General features: G+C 35.1%; 3 protein-coding genes across 3 annotated transcripts; 1 reads left to right on the top strand and 2 right to left on the bottom strand.

Moving 5' to 3' along the window:
* Nucleotides 1-103: 103 nt before the first annotated feature.
* On the bottom strand, nucleotides 104-6,168 carry TRIADDRAFT_28803 (uncharacterized protein; the record flags this gene model as incomplete). Its single annotated transcript, XM_002114911.1, has 26 exons — nucleotides 104-221; nucleotides 314-419; nucleotides 520-622; nucleotides 699-810; nucleotides 916-980; nucleotides 1,085-1,242; nucleotides 1,320-1,482; nucleotides 1,559-1,646; nucleotides 1,737-1,813; nucleotides 1,887-2,030; nucleotides 2,142-2,208; nucleotides 2,296-2,354; nucleotides 2,471-2,596; nucleotides 2,684-2,776; nucleotides 2,867-2,962; nucleotides 3,052-3,117; nucleotides 3,231-3,273; nucleotides 3,372-3,416; nucleotides 3,483-3,524; nucleotides 3,677-3,744; nucleotides 3,937-3,992; nucleotides 4,105-4,192; nucleotides 4,275-4,400; nucleotides 4,504-4,560; nucleotides 4,705-4,778; nucleotides 6,060-6,168. The coding sequence occupies 26 exons, from the start codon at nucleotides 6,166-6,168 to the stop codon at nucleotides 104-106; spliced, it is 2,349 nt and encodes a 782-aa protein (XP_002114947.1).
* An 898-nt stretch (nucleotides 6,169-7,066) lies between these two features.
* TRIADDRAFT_58974 (uncharacterized protein) lies at nucleotides 7,067-8,522 on the top strand (the record flags this gene model as incomplete). The annotated part of the gene is made up of 2 exons (XM_002115101.1): nucleotides 7,067-7,258; nucleotides 8,352-8,522. 2 exons carry the CDS (start codon nucleotides 7,067-7,069, stop codon nucleotides 8,520-8,522), a joined length of 363 nt encoding a protein of 120 aa, XP_002115137.1.
* Nucleotides 8,523-10,733: 2,211 nt separating this feature from the next.
* TRIADDRAFT_63361 (expressed hypothetical protein) lies at nucleotides 10,734-16,851 on the bottom strand (the record flags this gene model as incomplete). The annotated part of the gene is made up of 5 exons (XM_002114910.1): nucleotides 10,734-11,473; nucleotides 11,747-11,842; nucleotides 12,040-12,203; nucleotides 12,433-12,556; nucleotides 16,546-16,851. The coding sequence occupies 5 exons, from the start codon at nucleotides 16,849-16,851 to the stop codon at nucleotides 11,423-11,425; spliced, it is 741 nt and encodes a 246-aa protein (XP_002114946.1). The 3' UTR covers nucleotides 10,734-11,422.
* Nucleotides 16,852-22,182: the final 5,331 nt, after the last annotated feature.

Below are 22,182 nucleotides of genomic sequence, written 5' to 3'. Positions count from 1 at the left end.
AATTATATTTATTTCTTATGACCTTCACGTCAAAAGTTATGATAGTGATCATTTCCTATGATGATAACCAAATCTACTATAAAATAAAGCGTAATTATCAATGCTACTCGGTATCAGCATTCTCCGGACGAAGTTCCCTCTGGAATGTCTGTTTATGATGTGCTAAAATGCGCATAAGTGGCCTCAATCTCATCCACCATTGCTGTTTCGGAATTCGTTTGCTGATAATACGTATCAAAAAGAATAAGTAAGACATTACTCTTTACTTTACAAATTGACAGTAGCAACTAGTAAAGGGCGGAAAGAGGCTTACTCGAAATCTGCAACTGCCATCAGATCTGTAACAGGAGATATTCTTAAACTCCTGTTTTGTGAGCCTACGAGAGCCACGGTAGATGGATGTGAAGCATTCATTACCCCTAAAATATACATGGATCATTTTATTCGATTTATGATGTAGACATGCAAAACTTAAAATTACTATAATAATAAACCATAGTATACGTATATCTTTATTACCATCGCCGCGAATGTTGTTCTTGATTTCTCGAATCAGGAATGACGTAGCAGCATAAGCAAATCTTGAACTCAGAACTCTATCAAATGGTGATGGATATCCGCCCTACAATTTCGATAACTGTGTTAGATACAATCACTATCCACAATAGAAGCCTTCTTATTTGTTCCATTTTTCGTACCTGTTGGACGTGTCCTAAAACATTCTTCCTTGTCGTAAAGTATTCCTTTCCTTCATCTGCAAATAATCTTGTGATGAAATCAGTGTCGTAGTTACGGCTGCAGAATTCATTCCTATAGTGGGGGATCAGAAATTGTACTATAGCTATATTATTCTAATTCTAAAATGTATTAAGAATTTTTACATTGAGGAGAAGGCTTCATCACAATAGAGCTTACGTTAACAATAATCCCCGATGGATTTTATCCTGTTTGAATTTTGCAATCATGTGCGCGACATCACCCTATATCATAAATTAATACTGTGACAAACTGACTAAGAGATTTATACCGTACATGCACTACCTAAGAAAGCATAAATTAGTGTAGCGATTCAGTATATACATACCTGAAGATCATTAATATTATATTTTTCTTCAAAAATATAAGCAGCATCAGCACCACTAGCGAGACCTGCCATGGTCGCCAAATAGCCGCAATTTCCTCCCATTGTCTCAACTACAAATACGCGATGATTTGCAGCAGTGGCTGATTGCCGAATTCTGTCTGAAGCCTAATCGTCCAATAATTAATTATACATTACCTTTCACAAATTAAAGAAACATCCGAATAATGTTAACAACGATAGCAAACCTCGACAATAACATTAAGTGATGTATCAGTTCCAAGTGAATAATCGGTTCCTGGTACATTATTACTTAATGTTGCAGGAATGACAATTATCGGAATTGCAAACGCTTCGAACGTATTTCGAGCCTCCAGTAGCTGAGTAGCACTCTTAAATGCCTGTTTAAAAGTAATATTACGAAATACGAATAAGCAATTAAATGGATAACGTTAGGAATGAGATAAGATTTGGTACCTCAAATCCACCGATAATGACAAGACCATGAAATTTATACTTTTTAAAGCCGGCTGCAATCTTTTCCATGTTAACACTCGGTAGTGTTCTGTAAAATGGAGTGCAATTGAAAAGTTGCCTTTAATGCATCTGAATGAATTGAACATAGACTTTCAAGATTTTGATATGCCTATATTACCGTTTTGTACCAATATCACAACCACCTTTAGCGATCCAATCGTGAACTGTTACCCATTCCATTTTTTGTACGTTGTCCTATTTACAATTTTTCATAGTTTATGTTTTCTTTATTAATGTCGGAATACTAAATCAATGATAGAAGACATACCGTATCAGATAAGAGGCCTTCAAATCCGTCTCGTATACAAAATACTTCGTGTCCTTGATTGATAGACAGTCGTGTCACACTTCTAATAGCGGCGTTCATTCCTGCAGCTGGAGCACCAACAGCCATGATGCATATGCGGAATTTCTAAAAGCGTTCAAAGTAATGATATATAGTCATTAGCCATTTATAGCAAAGATAACTATCAATTAGAATTAATTCAATTTTAATGTAATTAATCATGATATTGTTGCTCACTTGGTCGCAGGGTATTGGGCTGTAATAGTTACAACCTTTAAATATCGACAAAGTGTTTCCAAAATTTCTAATCATACGACAATAAGATTAACACTCGATAAAAAAATTAGACTTTTAGAACAAGGATTGAACAACCAAGTGAAGTTTTCTTTACCGTAAATCTAACGCGGCTTCGAAATTATGTTCATCCATCGCTTTAGCCAAGTTGCGAGTCTAGTATATAATATGATTTTGCAATATCTATTATTAGCAACTAAAAGTCTGTAACACAAGTAAGATATTTACGAAACATATAGTTTAGTTAACTTTTCATATAAACTCTGTTCTACCTTTTCGACACACTCCATTAAAGGTACCCTAATCATGTCATTCCCCTGCAATCCGATGACGAAAGGAGTAGTATCGACTGTTGATTCGAGTAACGACAGTACAGCTTCAGCACCCATGCGACATCCCTGTAGACAGAAGTTTAGAAATAAGTCATACAAGAATTTTCGAGCGTATTTATATGATATTGTGCTGTATATTTCGATTGTACTTACTAAAATCCTATCAAACGCAGAGGGTGATCCACCCCTCTGAACATGTCCTAAAACAGTGATACGCGTATCTTGTTGTGCATATTTTACCAAGATCTATAATATAACAGGAGTTGTTTACGTTTTATTAAATATTGGTTGCAAGCATTGAGTAATATATAAATATTAATAAGTATTACGATGTACCTGTTTGACTTGCTCCGCTGTGATAGCATTTCCATGAATATCTACTGCACCTTCAGCTAAAACAATAATATTGAGGCGATTTCCAACATTTCTGGCCTATGAGTTAGTAAATTAAACTTACAATAATTACAAGTTCTAAATTAGCACTAGTTCAACAAGTTCCCCCAATTCTAAGCATGACGTACTGCTTTCAATTGAGCACACATGCGTTCTTCCCATCCATCTTCAGGCGGAACTTCGGGTATAAAAATCTAATGTCAATTTGAATTATGAGGACTTTAATTTATTTTTACCACCGCAATTAGTTTTAACAGAGTTGATCTGTATATATACGATACATGAAAATAAGTATTGTTTGAATTACCCAGTCCGCTCCAATAGCGAGTCCGGAGATTAGAGCTAGGTAGCTGATAATTAAGTTAATTCATTAAAGTACATTGAATTAATGTGTATCATGATGCTTCGACACAGTTTCACTCCTAGTATTGGACATATATGTATTTACCCACAGCGCCTTCCCATCACTTCAAGAACAAATGTCCTACGATGGCTATTCAACGATAAATAGTCGACAGTTATCGAATGTATTCAACCGAAGTTAAGGAATTGAGCATACCTTGAAGCGGTAGTGATAATTGCATTTGCGCACTCAAGAATCCTGGATAGCGTATTATTGATTTAGATAACAAAGTTAGATTAGTGAGTTGATAATATCCGACTTAATAAGTTTACATGCAATCAGAAAGAATATTTCTAAAAAGTATACACATAGACTATATACAATAATCTTAAATTGCAAAATGAAATTACCTATGCAAAGCAGAGTCGGCACCAATGGTCATCTTGGTACCACAAAAATCGTTATCTATCGAGCCAACCTAGATATACACGTACATGTAATGTAAGGCAAGAGTATTGTTTTGGAGGAGTATACAAGTAAGCACAGGACGGTATCATTGTTTAAAATTTCGTTAATATTTTACTACTGTAAATAGAAATTTTGTATCTAGTGATTGAATATGCTATAAAATTGAAACGTAATTACGTTAATTATATAAATTCTTAATTACCAGACCAACGATATTTAATACAGGATATTCAATTAGGCTGTTTTCAGGTATTTCACCTAGCAATTATACAGTAGTAGTAAAGAGTAATAGCTTTTAAGAAGATTTATCTTTATCAACTTTGTTGTCAAGTAGTAATGGGAATAAATAAAAATTTAATGATACTTTTACCTCTTTCAATTAATATCGTCAACAGTTCTGTCCATTCCCGTCGAAAAAGGTTTGCTCCAGTAAGACTACCATCGCCACCGATGACCATCTGCAGATAGGGTATACATCATCACTACGAGTAAGATCGTTTACAAGCAATACTAAACGATACACGCGAATGAAGTACTTACTAAATTACTGATGCCCCTACCAACAAGATTTTTAGCTGCTTTGATTCTGCCTTCTTTTGCTCTAAATTCCTGACATCGGGCAGTTCCAATGATTGTTCCCCCCTTTAGAATGAGTACAATAAGAAACTGTTACGTAGGGTACACAGGATAAATCATTGCTAGATTATAGTTAGTCAGTATCAGGCTAGCGTGATTAGCGTAAACATGCCTTGTGTATTATTCCAGACACATTAGACCATGTCATTTCTTTAATGAAATCTTCTCCTTCAACTAAGCCTTGATAACCCTAGTATCAAGTATTTTGATATAAAAATAATGGAATGTACCTAAAAGGACCTGAAAGACTAGGTTTGTTCCTAAATCTTCCAAGTTAAGCATGATATCTATAGCAAATAATGCACTAAGCGTTATTAATTGTATTTTACGTTACCTCATGTACTGCAAAGACACGAGCATCATTATAAATAGCCATTCGCACCGCTGCTCTAACTGCTGCATTCATACCTAAAGAATGAAAATATAAAATAATATATACATACCCCACTATAAAATATCTGAAACGGAAGTAGTTACTACGCTATAACTATACTGCGAAGCAAAGGATGAACTAATGTTTTCGCAAGCTTAATTTACAAGAAGATAGAAAAAATAGCAACTATTCAAAAATACGAATTATTTAGCAGTAAAAATTATACTAAAATTGATATCTTTCCGTTTTTAATGCAAGTTTACAAACGAATATACCCCTGATGTTATGTAAATTCTTTTCTTCGTACGTCAGTACTGTACTTGAAACTAAGATTGAGTGTTTATAATAATATAATTGTACACTGTACGTATATGTATGTATATGTAATCAGGTCAGGTATTTTGAGTATGAGAAGAAGAAAATTTCACACTTTAGACTTTTCAATGAATATGAAATAATAACATCGACACTCGTTATCGAATTTAATGGTTCTAAAGACATCATACGGGTATAAACTTATACCGAGACAAGGACTACCAAATGAAGCTCTAACGTGCCTTGATTCAAGTTTAAAATGATTATAATTATCGGTAATCCTCGTATACAAATTTAATCTAGTTTTGTTCATTAAATAATGAATGATGCTTACTGTATATAATTGTCTGTAATAACAGCATCTATTTATCAATACGATTATAGTTGTGCAGTCTGCACGTGGATAAATAATACATATGAAATAGTAATCATAGCAACGATGAATTTCAACGCATTTTAAGATACAGATAGGAGTATTTTACTTATTCTGGTAACGAATATTCTACCGTGCATCACATGCATTACAGCTGATCAATGCAACTAACTCTAATGCCGACGTCATGGCAGGGAGGTACTGAACATCAAAATCTGTTTAACAAACTGACTAGGGTTGTAACTGCAGTTTAGAACCTTTTAAGATTGTTTCAACGAATGCGCAATATTGACGTCTAGAGTAAAGCTAATTTAGAATTCCTTGAATGCAAATGCCAACTTTTCAATTTCTTATTCTATTTTGTCAGCAACTCTTGAAAAACGAAATTCATACTGTAGACGTGGATAAAGTGAAGCAATGCAATTGTAGCCAACATAGGAGCGTCATCTCGCTGAAAGGCACAGTTGTAACGGTCAATGGCAAAAGCGATTACGAATTGATCGAATGGCGAATAACTAGTTCATCAATTAATTTATTGCAAAATGTATTCAATGCCTATACAGATTACAGTGGCCTATCAATAACAGACATGTAGAGTATGGATCTATTGGTAAGCAAAGCACTGTACCCTGAGCATCTCCACCACTAGTAATTACAGCAATGCATTTGGTAGGAGCATTCGACTTAGTGCCATGATCGCATTGCTGTTGATCTTCCCTTGTCTCCTTGCTCTCCATTTTGTATGATTTTACAAATCAATGTTTCTATTTTAATCGACGCAAGTTGTCCAGTACAGTACCAGCACCTGCTGCAGATAGCTCCAAATAACGCCGGTGTTGTCGTGACGTGACTTGTCTTTTGATCGATACTGCCCCTCTACAGTATTATGACAGTATTATTTGCAGTATGGTAAATACTGCTACTCATGGACTACTAGGAAAGACTAGTTCTTTCCTAGGAGTCCATACTGTACCGTACGCCAGCTGGAGTATTGTTATCCCAACTGTTTCACACTGCGCAGAATACGTGATCCAAGTTGAACCGCTACGTGACGGCATTGTTAAGGCTGTACTGACCATCGTCTTCTGCATTTAGTATATTACATCGGAGTGTCACTGCGAACTTCGACTACCCCGATTTTATGGCCACCATAAACTACAACCCTGCTGGAAAAACAAGCTAAATTACATCATTTTTGAAGCCTTGCATAGGATATTATACAGTATAGTATAGTGTACCCAGGAAAGGCAATATACATACTGTTGGATGTTAACCTACGACATTATACGTACAGTACTACGCAATATATGAATATGTAATAAGGGACTCGAGGCGAATTGAAATTTTTTACTCCTAGTCTCCTATCCTGTCACGATGTCCATCGGTACTGTAGACAGTGAGAAACTAGACAGTAGACAGTCTGCATTGTACTGTACACTGAGTGTACAGTACTGTATAAAAGACTGGTCTACCAAAGAAAGTCCCTGCAGTGCAGATAATTGTAATTTTATTTTAGGGAATTATTACGTAGCTGTACGTACTACTAGCAGGTTACGCATTTGATGCTAGTTATAGAAGACTACTGACTGCAGTGGCTTGTTTATCAGATTGAATCTCTTATCTTAGAATGTTCAGATGGCATCGGCCAATATAGTTCAATATATTGTCATCAGGAGTGACCTGACAACAGTCCTTGGATGGCCAACTGGTGCGTTACTGGCTCAAGCATGCCATGCATGTTCTGCTGCCTTGCATATCTTTCGCAACGAACCAACAACCATATCTTATATGGAAAATTTAGATAATATGCATAAAGTTGTTTTGGGGGTAAGTTAATGTACAGTACTGTATGCTAAGTTCTTTACAAAACCCAATACAGTAACTGCATATTGTACACAGTGTACAGTACTGTAGTACTTCAATACAGCAGTATGTTTATGATGGGCCGGAAATTACTGTACAGGAAGCACCTGCTGTATAATAGTCGCTACTGAAATAACCTACCACACATATAGATTTCATAGTGCTATGCTGAACTATGCTGTACAGTACAGTAACACAGTGCTCGGTTTTTTTTTTACCCTTGAAGTAAGGAGTAATAGATGAGCAATTGAGCTTATACAGTACTGTTCAGCGTACAGTAGATTACAAATTACAATCTACTTAATAACTTAATGTTATCAAATTTCAGTATCTTTGTTAACGATTATTACAAACCAAGGCTTGCAATAATAAACGACAGAAAATAGTCCACCTCAGTTATGTGACAAATATACTTTATTTCACTAAAAACTCACTTTAATTAATGTTGCTTCGATCATATACCGGCCCACTAGTGATGCGTAACTGGACTCTATTCTCAGATTTGATGAATTACATGGATAAATCTTGCCAGTAACTATAAATACTATACTGTACTATACGAAGATTATGTGCAATAATTTTTTATAGTATGATTATACCCGTATATACTATAAATAGCAAGCTAATAATTCGCCTGGTAGATATCCAGAAGTGGGATTCTACTCTATTATTATTAGGTAGATCACTTAGGCCTCCTTACATGCGTTATAATGTGGATCAATATGTTAATTAATACTACAGTATTTATGATCAAATTTGCATTTACAGTAGTGCAGTACTGTACAACCAAATAAGCTCTATTTGCATCTTATAATAATTATACTGTATTGTACTGTTACGATACAGTCCTGCTAATTTTCAACATTTTATCATGATAACATCATATATTTCAGCTACTTCATCGATACTTACAGTTAATCGTACAATCTTAAAGTACTTCGGAGTTCCATCATTTTAAAAGACTTAACGTAATTAGCACATACAGTAATTAAATACCGATACTATAATTATACAATTTATAATATGAGCTTTGCATAAATTTGAACTTACAAATTAGGTTAAGGATGAAGACACTTTGTTACGCTTAGCCGATAAATTGAAAGCCAACAATATAGATTATAAGATTTGGGTGGAACAACCAGAAAATATTTCCACTTGCATCGCAACTAGGCCTTACGTCAAGAGTGATGTTCAGAAGTATTTCAAGAAGTTTAAATTATTTGCGTAACTTCGCGGTGTTAAACAGCAATCGATGCCCTTCAATTCAAGGCTTGTACGATATGGCGTAATGCACATCATTGATTGTGAGGTTACAATCGACACTAGATTAAAACCATACCAGTAATATGTTATAGTCCTTAGTGAAAGAATCAAATAATAATTGTATACAATGAGACTGGAAGCATTTTATGTAAACGTCTTTCCACTACAAGTATTTGGGAACCGTATCGATCTTTTTAAAAATATTCTACCTTGGTTGTAGATGCTACCATTGCATACATGCACTGCTGCATCGTTATGGGTATTACTCAGACCTGTGGTATAAAGTGTAAAGCTGAACGTACTGTTGCAATCAGTTACTAGGAGATCCGGGCTGCATTAATTATAATTATAATTTAGTAATGTTTACCAAAATATGTTGCGAAGCCAACTAGTTATGGTCGTAATTTGTATAGTACTGCACAAAATTGATAACTACCTTGATGTTGGTGCATCATTCAATTTTGTTTGTCTAGATAAAGTGATTTATTGATCTTCTTGTATTTTGATAAATAAATTAATTATGTAATTACTCGTATGCCAGTTGTTAAAGTGGTAGGTAGACTTGCGAAATTGTTCATGCAAAAATTATAGGCAATTTATGTAAGAAGCGGGAACAACGAGATTTTCGTAAACTGATTGAATAAACTACTAGTTATGATTACACCCATTGACTATACTTGTAAATAAAATCGTGAAATCGTCGTGATTAGTAGTGCAAATTATGAGCAATATCTAAAACGTTGATGGCACTTTATGAACTAAATCTCCTCTAGCGGTAAATACTGCAAACCTATAGCAAATTTTGCGGTCGATTAATTAATTGTTCGTCATCATTCAATATAAGATGTGGTAAAGAAAGTAAACTGAACTTTCATACTTATCGACGTACTTGGTAAAAAGAAACTTGTAGCGTGTATAACCAACTAAGCAGCAACCATCAATAATTTAAAAAGTTGCAGTGTCTATTCTATTCCTAGTAGTGAAGTTGAAAATTATCCTACTGTTCCTAGTCGCATTCCCGCACGGCGCTACTTTGTGTAGTGCTCATTTGATTGTTCTTGCATGAGCAAGTTAGTAAATACTATATATAAAACGTACAAGGCCTTAGTATCTAAACAGGAATGTGTATGTTCAAATGTAGTAAATGCATATCTACTTTACTAGGCATAAGGTAAATTTAGTTAATTAAAGTATTAAAGCATAACCCTGGGAACAGATATCCCCTAGCATCCACCAAGAAGATTAAAAATCAGATCAAGGAGAGATCACGCGATGTAATGAAGTAAACACATAGCACTTTCGACTGTTTATTATTGCACAACTAGCAAATTCTGTCAGCACGCTTGAGTATCTCTCAGTAAGGGTAAATCTACAATTTATAATATAGATTCTCCAGCTCAAGTTATTGTAATTTATTCCTTAAAGGTATTTAGAACGAAATAATCAACTCTCGATCTTGAAGACAGACTATATAAGGCCGTTAAAGAGCTTAACTATGCTTACTTCGGGTGAAGTTGAGCTCTAAAGTCACATTATTGTACCGTGCTGTAGCATTCATTTGATCTTAGTACTTTCGGCTGGCATAGCACTGTGCAGTCCAGTACTGAACAGCTTTGACAACATTTGCACCGGGTGCAAATTAGTGCATCCGTAATTAAGGTTAATAAAAGTTCGAACTTCTAGGGTTTGTATTAAAATAAGATAATCTCCGATCAGATAGATACTACATCACGCAGCATACTGTAAATCGAAGTGAAAATTTAAATTGTTCAGTTTACTATATTTGCTACTTAACGTACTATGGAACGTCGAGTAAAGCATATAAACTGCGAGTCGGCACTTTATCTTAGCATGCGCATAAAAATTACTATTACAAAAGGTATTACTTTTGCGTAAGCATGCAAACAAAGTGAAGCTTTTTCTGAGAAAAGCAACGATCATTTTGATAACGTGTATGTACAATAATTAATTACTGAATGTAACTAAATAAAGTAGTGTATATACATACATATACTGTACTGCAGGTACGAAACTACCTAGGCACTGAGTATCTTCGGCCACAAGATATATTTGCAAACCCGGTAATATTGTAATACAGTACTGCATGTAACTGGTTGTAAATTAGGTAAGTACTTGACCATGCCGGGAGTTTTCGTATTATATTCGACGATCACAATTTTTAGTATAAGTACTGGAGTATTTTAATAATATAATAACGGTTACAGTCTACGTAAAACGCTATTAATATCTAGATGAAGTTTTTGTTTTACATCAAAAATCTCACCACATTTGTTAACAGAAAGGGTATACGTAAGTTAGCACAGCAGCAGCTATAGCGCAGGACACATTCTAACCTAAATTTGATATAAACGCATACTAGAGCGCCCTAGTTTTCTTGTAGCTACAGTAAATACTATGCCAGATCTGGTAAGGCGACAGTAACATACTCAAATACTGATTCTTCACATTTATACCAATCATGTTATTCTCAAAACCTCAAAAATAAATCTAGTCTAGAGTATGTTGCGTTTTCCGTTGAACGAATGAGAAAAAACTAATGTACTATAAGCACTATATCACAAGGAAGTAACAGCATGGTTTAATCGTCGACTTTTTTACTTATCAGTAGTACTTAATTAAATCCTTAACAAAAAGCCGTCACGGAATACAGCAACTGACTCCTTAAACCTCTACTATTTTAATGAAGTTCCCTCACTGAAGCCTTATGCTGAGAATTGTAACTAAGTTGAAAATGACCCAAATACCTACTATACTCGTATTAGAGTCTGTATACTGATGCTTGAAATCACACAATGACACAATGATTAATGCCCAAAATTTAACAAATTCAAAATATTTCTACAGTTAGTTGTCGTTATTTCCATCGTTTTCAACTTCATTGTCAGTCGTCCACAACTATAATGTAAAACAAAAATATTAGTCGTAATATTACTAATAGTTGATCTTTCACTTGAAAGAGATCAACGCCACGAAAAGTAATTTTACATTGATTTTCAGTTCAGATATCGATTATCCTCAGTAATAACGTAATAATTAAGATAGCTAAACTCTATTCATTAGACAGCAACACATTAATTTTGTGTATATATATATACGCTTCTATATTAGCGTCTGTACTGGCCTAATATAATAATACAAGTATAATTTGTAATTCCTTGGAATACTTACAGTAAGGTTATCACGGAGGAGTTGCATAATTAAAGTACTATCTTTGTACGAATCTTCACTCAAGGAATCAAGCTCAGAAATAGCTTCGTCGAAAGCCTAGAGAATTAATACGAAACACTTTGTTACGCGGAAGGAAAGCGATGGCGATACATCTTACTATATCTTTATGACAATCACGGATTTTACATAAGGGTGTACCATATTCATGTAGTATTACAATCTTAGCAGTACAAGATCCAAATGATAAACTATAAAATACGTTAACATTATCAAACATCAGTTTAAAAATTTACCTTCTTTGCAAGTTCACACGCCTTTACAGGAGTATTTTGGATTTCGTAATAAAAGACGGAAAAGTTCAATGCCAGACCAAGACGAATAGGATGAGTGGATGGCATCTGTTTCTTGCTCAAGTCGAACGCTTCCTGGTACGCTTTCTGAGAGTCCTCTACTATACCTGGTTACGATCGAAAATGTAAGATAGTGTTGGAATGATATATCATTTGATTCTTAACTTCAATGGCAGAGAAGCAGTACAGAGCAGCTGTGATAACTTTTCAACTACTACAACACTGGTTTCAAATAGCTTAGAATAGCGATAAAGCTTTATACAGTACTGTACTACTACTTGTATACAGTATGTACTTTATTCTATACCATAATGATCCGATATAACAATATCGTACCTTCGCGAGATTCCCTATCAGCTACTTCAGCAAGATATCTATAGTAATCTCCCTTCATTTTCAGATAGAAGACTTTAGATTCATCATCAGTTGCTTGTGGGATCAAACATTTATCCAAAAGGTCCTAAAATAGCAGAATTTAATAATAATGATAAAAAGTTATCAATTTGAGAGTATCAAAGACTCGCACCCTGTATAATGTACAATTTCAAAAATGACACGAATTAATTGGCACATAATGTAAGGATAATTTCTATAGATGCTCTAGATAGGATACGAGCATGATAATTATTACATGTTTTACACGACTCAGAAAGCTGTAAGACAAAGATTACCACATTTACGCTGAAAAGTCTAATATAATATACAACTGAACTTCATGAAAGCTCTGACACCTATTCATATTTTGAAAATCTTAAAACTATAGCGAAAATAAGCAAGTCAATGCAGTAATGAAAAAAACAGTATTTCTATGCTTCATAAGAATTCTTGGTTGAGTAAATTTCAATCGTCTTCAAAGATCATATTCATGGTAATTATCCCGACAGATATTAGATGCCGATACAAATTTAATAATCGTTTATCAATAAATATAATAAAGGAACGGGCCATACCGCACTAATACTTTTTTGGCTCAATATAAACGCAATACAATCAACAGATGAAATGTGATTTCGTAGGGTTTGTATTCGATGCATGGTATGTGCCTCGTATCATGAAGTCATGTATGTCATGACTCGCCCTGACATATGGTCCAATAATGCCAAAACTTTACTTAATCGTAAGCATTTCATTTACTACATACAGGAATTTAAATGAGTGCATATATATCGTCTACTAGTTAGAACGATTAAAGCGTCAGTATCCAATCGGATATTCGGGTTGCGTTGGTGATAATAAAATTATTGCTCTTATATAGGCAGCAACCGCAATATGCCGCATAGAAGTCTTTTTTAATAAACTACTACATTTATTTAATTAATCATTTATTAAACCAGCGAGCAATGACCGCAAAAAACATTACATCAACACAATTTAGAATACGGTGTCATCCCAAAGCAAAACTGTCAGAGAAACTTCGGAACTTCAATGTGGTATCTTCTCATCATAAATTCAACGGTAGAGTATTGCACGTAGGCTTGAGATCGGTAAAATTAATTAGTTCCGAAAATCGGTAATGATGAAATCAAGATAGTCAGTGAAGTTCTAGGAAATCATCCATATTTACCGATATCGCACTCTCCCTTGTCTACGGTACAGTCTAGCATGGTATCGACTGCTAAATTCAAGTAGCCCTTTAATCTCGTAACGTTAGTGTATTGGATTATCGTCCAAAGCCTTAACGCCAATTAGAAATTTGTGAAAAAGGATAACCTTGGATTAACCACTAGTACTGAACTATACTGTGCACTATACTAGCGTGTATAGGTACGTAGGTACGACTTAGTATACAGTACAATAATTCGATTAATATACTTAAACCGAAGTTAAACGTCAAGTCTACGCTTCTACGGCAAGAAATACAGAAGGTACAAAACTTGTCTCTAATTATCCCATGAGCTGTACTATAAACTACCAAATGTTACATCTTTAATTAAAAGGCAGATGCATGCACGGAAGATACTAACCACTATCTACTTTGGGTAACATCTAGTTATATCATTGTACAGGAGTTATTATGGATAGTCGTCTATTATTTCATAATTATTCGATACAATAGCTAACGGAATACAATGCAAAAAAACAGTTTCACACTATCAATTTTAATCAATTTAATTAAAAATACTCATAGTATAGTGCATTGAAGTGCACCTTTTAATACAGAGCTCCTCCCGAATCTACACACTGAGTAATATTACATCCTGAAACCCCCGATAACTGTTCCATTGCTAGAGCATAAAAAACTCAAGTCACCCAAAATGAGGAGACTACGGGTATGTGTTACGCCATCGTCAATAGCAAAATACTATAAAATTTTGACTTCTATTTGCGTTGCCTAAGAACACTTACTCCACTTTCTATAGGCACACTTACGCAGTTCACTCAACTGCCGGGTTCCTTTCTACCATATGCAAGATGATATTTAAACTAAATAATTTATAACTAAGATGCCGCGGCTTGTTACATAATAAACTTATAAATAAAGAAAGAAATTTTAAAGAGATCATTTACAATCGTACAAGCACCATTGCTGAATACAGACACATGCGTAAAATGCATACTGTAGTCATCGGATTCTCGTAAAAGAATCTCTTTTCGTAACTGGTCGGTGTACATCTTTTACTCAGAGTTCAATCATTAATGATGATTAATATAATTATTAGCCATAATGTACGGCAAAAGTATTGTAACTAAGGAACGCTATTGTAACGCTGGTCCAAAAAAGAAAATATGGTAAAAAATTTAACCAGCAGGTTATCACTCGCCGCAATTGATTATGGAGTACAATAAATTATGAGCTCTTTTTATATCGTTTTAATTTTCGCATGATCCAAACTAAAATTGCCCGGATAAAATAGGGAAATGATTGAAAATATGTAATGCAGTATTTAAATCATTACTACACCAGTAAGGCAATCTGATACAATTTTTTATAAGTGAGCGTACTAATCAAAATCTTGTGACTAATACGCGTCTTTCAAAACCGTCCATGTACGGTGGTATCTTTTTGTGATAAGGTTCTGTACGAGTATGGAAACGACTAGAAGCTTTCGCCCTTAGTCTATATGTAACGGCGAAAAGACAGTACAGACTTAATATAGACAATGTCACGAGCCAGCAGAGTGATTTTCATGCCATGCTAATTACATAGAAACCAGCAAAAACAGAAGAATACAGTGCTTCACAATGTTTGGTTTGGGCATAATGATAGGAGATCGTGAAAAAAACAGAAGTACAGTACCTGTACCGCATGTTTCCAACGATGTGTACAGTACAGTACAGTACAGTACTGTGTTGCGGTACTGTAAACGAATATACAATTTTACTATGTCACTGGTACCGTAAAATCAGCGATATGTACTGTAACCTACTGCAGCATATTGTACCTTACAATGCAGTACGGTAAGAGTTGACCGCCAGGGAGCGTTTCCAGTTTATCAGCCGTAGACCAGTTTTTTTTTGAATAACTATTTTCGTAAGACCGAATGGTAACGCGCAGCGTCATACTACATACTGCACTTGACGTCTTTTCACAATTTTTCAAATCAGACTGAGAAGTAGCAAACAATGGGAAGCAAAAAAAGCAGTGTAACTAGTCATAGAGAACTTTGAAATGATCTCTTCCTTTCGGCAGTAATATCTCTACTGTTTCTCACTATTCTTCAGTCTGTGTGGTCCCTTTCTTGACGGAATACCATATATTGTATTGCTAATGAACTAAAAGTACACTTAAACATAAAGCAACAGCATGCAACTAATATGGGACGTATGTGCGAGTAAGCGGTAAAGTGCGTTTATACAGAACGTCTGCGTACATGACATAACAGAAAATGATCACATTTCCCTCTCGAGTTTGATTAAGTTACGGATTTCTTTTTGCCCATCAATACAGAGCACTGTGTGAATCTGTACGCCACTGCAATATACATTGATGAATTAATACGTAGCTTATTTAACACTAATAGTTTACACGTTTAAGCTGTCAATAGTATGAAAACGATCACTTGCAGTGTCCGCCATTAATCATAACGTATCAGCGGTACGAGTCAAAGTTAAAAACGAACACTGGTATACACGCGTATTTTTACAGTATAGTAGAGACAAAACATTCTTATGCAATCTACCATATTTATGGTAGGGAATTCCTTCATCAGCTTCCATTATAGCCAAACAGCAAAGTAAGGCGGAAAGCTTTAAAGCAATTTGCCAGTATTCGACAATTATGACGTTAAGACAAAGACAAAAAAATCTTTAAAATTTGTAACTACTGCAATAACAGAATTTATAGGGTCGCAGAATCAATAAGTATGGTTCAATAGTAAATCATCACGAAAAATCTACTGTATGTTTTAGTTATAGACATAATAAAGATGGAAGTATCCGCAAGCAAGGGACATTAGGCAAACAGATATCATTTAGTTGGAAAGTTTCAAAAAGGTAACGATTACTAACCAGAACGTCATCGCAAATATCTTGTAATTCCTTCTCAATCTTCAAACGATACTCCCTAGTGATTGTCAATTTAGCCTCAGGTTCACCCTTGTCTAAAAATTTTTGCTCAATGCTTGATATAATACGCCAAGAGGAACGTCTAGCACCAACAACGTTCTTATATGCTACAGATAGTAAATTTCTTTCTTCAGTATCCAATACAAAACCAGATTCAGTGACCGATTTCATAGAGGCGGCCATGTCATCGTATCTTTCTGCTTGTTCAGCAAATTTAGCCTTTTGGATCAACTTAGCCGATTCTTCCATTACTGTGATTTGTCTTCTTTAAATCAATTAAGTAAGATTCTAGAAAAAGGAATATGTTCAATCGTGACAACCGATTTTTAGGTAGCCTAAAACAAGGCGGATCAAACAGGTCAAGAGAAAAGCCTACAGCAATGATTTTCCTAACCGCTTCCTTTACAGTAGTCTGCAGTACCGTAACCGAAATGCAAGATGCACGCGCAATGTGCAGTAGAATTGAAATAAAAGAGCTCCTAACCCAGCCAAAAAATGATGTGGGGTGAGCAAACCCCTGCTGTTCATATGGCGGCAATTTGACGTCATCAATGCTAAGGATGACGACAGCGTTTGTGCAGACTACTGTACATTGTACAGTACAAGAGTTCTTAAGTACAGTACAGTATAGTACGCTACTGTACTGTACATCATAGACTTGTCGGTATCCTATGGCAGACTTCTCAGCCGTCCCCTACTTCACAAAAGATAACCTCATAGTTATTCTGTGTCATAGGTACTACACTAAATTTAGCATTTTGGAATTGCCAGTACAAGCAGTAGTATAAGTCTTGGTGTACTAGTAGAGGCAAAAGAAAAACCTCGTTGACTGTGACAGTGAAAAATTGGAAGACTTTTTCTATTGACAGTGAATAGCACTGTCCTGAAGTTTGACTGATTTTTGGTGGAACTTGTTCATACAGGTGCAGATTATTATGGGAGTACCGTGGTACTGTACTGTACTCACTCGTCACTATGGTACGTTCATACAAGCAGCCAGCGACCGGCGTTGAGCGTCGAGCGACGAGTTACAGTACTGTGCACCAGACCTCTCGTGTACTGTACACTGTACCGTACACTCACTCAACTCGGGCGTACAGTCACCGCGTGCCGCGTCAATGTTCACTCTTTCATAGTAACTCATTTAGTGGCACAGTATACTGTACAGTACAGTACTATTTCACTGTCTGTACCGCACGTCCGATTATCTGGTGTCAAAAAATAAACTACGGTAAATTAGTATACAGTACTGTACAGTATAGTGGAGTAAGTCGACGCATCATACTACTACTGTACTGTACGTCTCAGCTGTACTGGTTTATTAATGTCTAAATACTGTCTGTGCAATATTGTACAGTACTGTACTGTAGAGTGGAGTAAGTCGATGCATCATACTACGTCTCAGCTGTACTGATTTATTAATGTCTTTTGCATTATCCTTAACCGTGCTATCTAGCAGTCAAAAGGCAAAGTCATAACGCTGCTTGGAACTTTTAGTAATAGATTCCTGTACGTACTGTCCCATGCATCATATGCATGCATTTAGGCCGATTGTTTTAAACTTCCAAAGGATTAACGACAGTGTAATATGGCATGATATGGAATGGTCTACGCAAAGACTTTTTTCAACTTTGAGCATTCTGAATGGATCTTACAGTATACAATACTTAGTTGATATGAAGAACAGTACTGTACTGTACTGTACTGTACAGTACAATGTACCCTGTACAGCACTGCACTTTTACAGTATAGCAATCGATATGTACGCTGTACTGTACTGTACAGTGTACAGTACAGTAAATCATTCTCGTGAAAAGAGTAGCAGATAGAATAATTTCGACAGTGTGATGACACGTAATATGATTGCAACACCATAAGATCTGATCAGAATCAATGGAATAAATTGTAGGATAAGCCTATAAGCGTATGCCTGTACAGTATATACGAAGAGCTAATATTGAATAGTTTGATGACGGTTGCCTTGATTAATTGCATGAACCAAGCATACGCTGTACTGTACAACTAAGAGTAAGTCTGTTCCGCAAGATATTGCTATTGAAGGATTTTTTATTCCATCAAAAATAGACAGACATTCAATTGGTACTATAACTTCGGACCAGAGTTCAGATAGTACTGTACTGGATATTAGCTTAATTAATAAAGTTGAAGTATTTGCCAATCTTTAATGACGCAATGCAACCTATCGCATATGATATACGCCTATGGTATGGTATGGACGTACTACATTCGTATCCAGTATAATCGTGGCATTACACAGAACATACTGCATTGCTTGGTCAACTAAAATTGACTCAACCCTTTTCGAAAAATTAACGCGATGCTTTTGGTGAAATCTGCTTCTCTAGCGTATATTAGAGACTGCTTAGAATTTCTACTCTGCAATTTTCCATTTGCAACACGATTTTCATGCTCTCATAGCCGTATAGATTCTCCTGTACTTCCTGCATTCCGATTATTACAATTACTGCCGTAATACCTACAGGCTACAGCTGCCTGCTAACACAACAATTCAGCATGAGAACCCTCGACAACGACTGCTTGTGGCTGCACTCTCACAATATGGAATATACTCAAAACTAGCAAAATGTTTTTCTAATTTTGTTCCATTTTTATAAATTATACTCAAGACTGCGTTAACAGTTATTTTATTATCTCGCTCAAAAAGATTCTTTAATTCATTCAGTAACTTTCAGTGACACTTAAATTATATGTGTATTCAGTAATCGGAAATTGATATCCTAATGATAGGTAGACATTCGTCGAGCACGTACGCTTTACGTACAATATATGATAGAATCCATCAGAAGAATTTCATTAAGGGCAGGTAGTTTACTCAAAGCAAGTAGCCTAGTAAATTGTTCGCGAGATTAAAATCGAGATTGACGATATCGATAATAAAGCAATAATTCCTCATTGTCATAGCGCCCTGTAAAGAAACCTTCAAATAGACAGTAGTATAGTTATGAGCTGTTAATTGAAGAAAAAAGATGCACTGCACTAGAAACAATGCACGTCGCAGAGGCTCTTTCCAATCAACTACGTTTTAAATCAATTTCTATCGTGCGTAAGCAATTTATCACCATTCTACAGATTGTAACTGTCTTAGTTTAAGTCTTTGTCTCACTGTCTTTAATGTCAAGGATGTGCCTTGAGCCAGAATTCTTCCAGTGCTACGTCCAAAATACCATCATTAATTAAGAAGCAGGAAAGTTGCAATATGCCAATTTGTTGATTCAAAGGACATCATAAACCATATTATAGCATTTTCTTCATAAAAGTGTACAGTTTATTTTTATTTTTACAATACCGATATGCATATATTCTTTTAAGGAATTAGAGATTATCTGATTACTATCCAATAAACACAAGCAGTTTAGTTTAGTTTAAGTGTATTCCTTTATTACCGTAATCGCTTTTGTTATTTTTAACTCCTAGAATTTGTAAGCCTAAAGTAAGCATCTATAGATTTTCCACGCAATAGATAAATTGAATCTAATTCTTTCATCTTTCCTCTCCAATTTTATGCTGTGATAAATTAGTGTGACGAAAAGGTAATAGAGTATGAATGATATACTCTCAAAATCGCTAGTATTAATGCATTCAAACTCCTATTCAGATTTAGAAAGATACGTTTGTAACGAGATCAAGAATCTGAGATTTTGAGCTTTCCTTTCCTTTAGTCTACTTTATTTGGAAGCCCAAGCCAAGCGCGATATCATACACACGTTAATGAGTCATAAGAACTGTGACAACAAATCAGCTCTAGTATGAACATAACTTTAATACCATATCCTAATGCACGTGAACATTTGTAGAATGTGATCATAATGTAGTAGGTGTAGATAAGCCGTAAAAAGTATTGTATGATATCTAGGATTTCCCACGTTCTATGGCGGCATACACTACAAGGTAACAAGCAGTACTGTAGTTTACAGGACAGGCGATGTTACGACAACGTTAGCTGTCTGAACACCACCGACAGTTTCACCATTTTAAAAGGCGGCAACACAATTATTGTAGATCTAATTAATTAGTTACAGCCTGTGATAGATTAGCTAGCGAGCACAATTATGCTGATTTAATTATTGTCGGTATTTTCTATAAAACGTAATGCAGTATGTCATCTCTTGAGTATTGTAATTATATGGTTTCGTCTATGTCTTCTTACTATGATACACCCGAATATTGTCTTCGTTCAGTTTTCTCCCTTGGATGTCTATCCTGTAACGTCGGTAAATCTGTATGACTAACAAAAGACTTTTATTTTACATTAACTTACTTATAAGTTATTAGCACGCAACATCGGCGTACATAGACGCTATTATTAATTTTTATCTAGCATGTAGACTGTACAGCATATATTATAAAAGTACCATTAAAGCATCTTAATGAACTAATCAGTTATGATTCAATTTCTGGATGCATCAGTACTTTGATAGAAATCGTCCCCTTTGTAGTGATGCAAGTAAAGTACATACGCGTATGCGGTGCATTTAAGTTTCATAAATCAAGACTACAAAAGATCCTTGTCGTAGTTGATCCATTATTAGCGATTTCGTCATCTATTAATGCACCGAAGCTATTCTCCTTCCGCTTTTTGTACTTTGACCAGCATAGTTTAATCTCGTCTTTGAAGCAAACTATGGCGACCTACTGGTCGCCATAGTTAGCTTTAAAGTGTAATAACGAATTTTTACAATCACTCTACATATACTTGATCCAGTGAATTCTTAGTATGAACTAGTTAATAGACCATATCAGTCTTTTCTCTTACGGCTTTGATATCTATCAAAGATCATACCTGTAACTCATTTTTATCACATAGTCCAAACGTAAAGGTTAGCTATTAGAATTAGTCGGGATAGAGCAGTGCTGTACTGGGAATTAATTGTTCTGATGTAACGCACTGTTAAAAAGTTGGGCGTGATATTTTGACAACACAAATATAAAATGTGAATTATTGCCCATTAAAATATCGAAATAATAACTACTAAGCTAAATTCTAAATGTCTTTATACGTCATTTAAAACTAGGGTGTTTTTGTCTTTGGATTACCTTATAACTACAAGTTATCAAGTGCATGACATTTTGCTTCTCTAGTTGTCCACCCGTCTACAACTCCTTTCATTGAGTTATCGGACCTAAAACTTTAATTTTCAATTTCAGCTAGCGTTTACACTGGAACGAAATCGAGTATAACTTGACTTTTCCTTAAATTTTACAAATTTTCCATGTATACTGAAGAATAACTATAAATACATTTATCGATCTGTTACTGTTCAATTGATATAAAAGACAGTCTGGAATTGCAAATCTCAGCTTAAATGCATATAATTTCGGCTATATACTATTACCATCCATGCATAGAAGCACAATACTTTTCTTAATCTACGCAGAGCGCTAGCACAATCATAACTTGCTTCTTATTCGATAATGATAAACTACAAGAGCTTATCTAGAATTAAATAATCCTTTACAAAACGTTGGTAATTATAATTTACTTGTTAAACCATGGTGTTAAAAACGTATAATCCGTGTTATATCTAACGGTTAAAGCTG

Source organism: Trichoplax adhaerens, genomic scaffold (genome assembly GCF_000150275.1).
Source record: "Trichoplax adhaerens TRIADscaffold_9 genomic scaffold, whole genome shotgun sequence".
In the NCBI taxonomy this organism is placed as follows: domain Eukaryota; kingdom Metazoa; phylum Placozoa; class Uniplacotomia; order Trichoplacea; family Trichoplacidae; genus Trichoplax; species Trichoplax adhaerens.
Note: the sequence above shows the minus strand (reverse complement) of the source record. Positions and strands in the feature narration are given on the sequence as shown.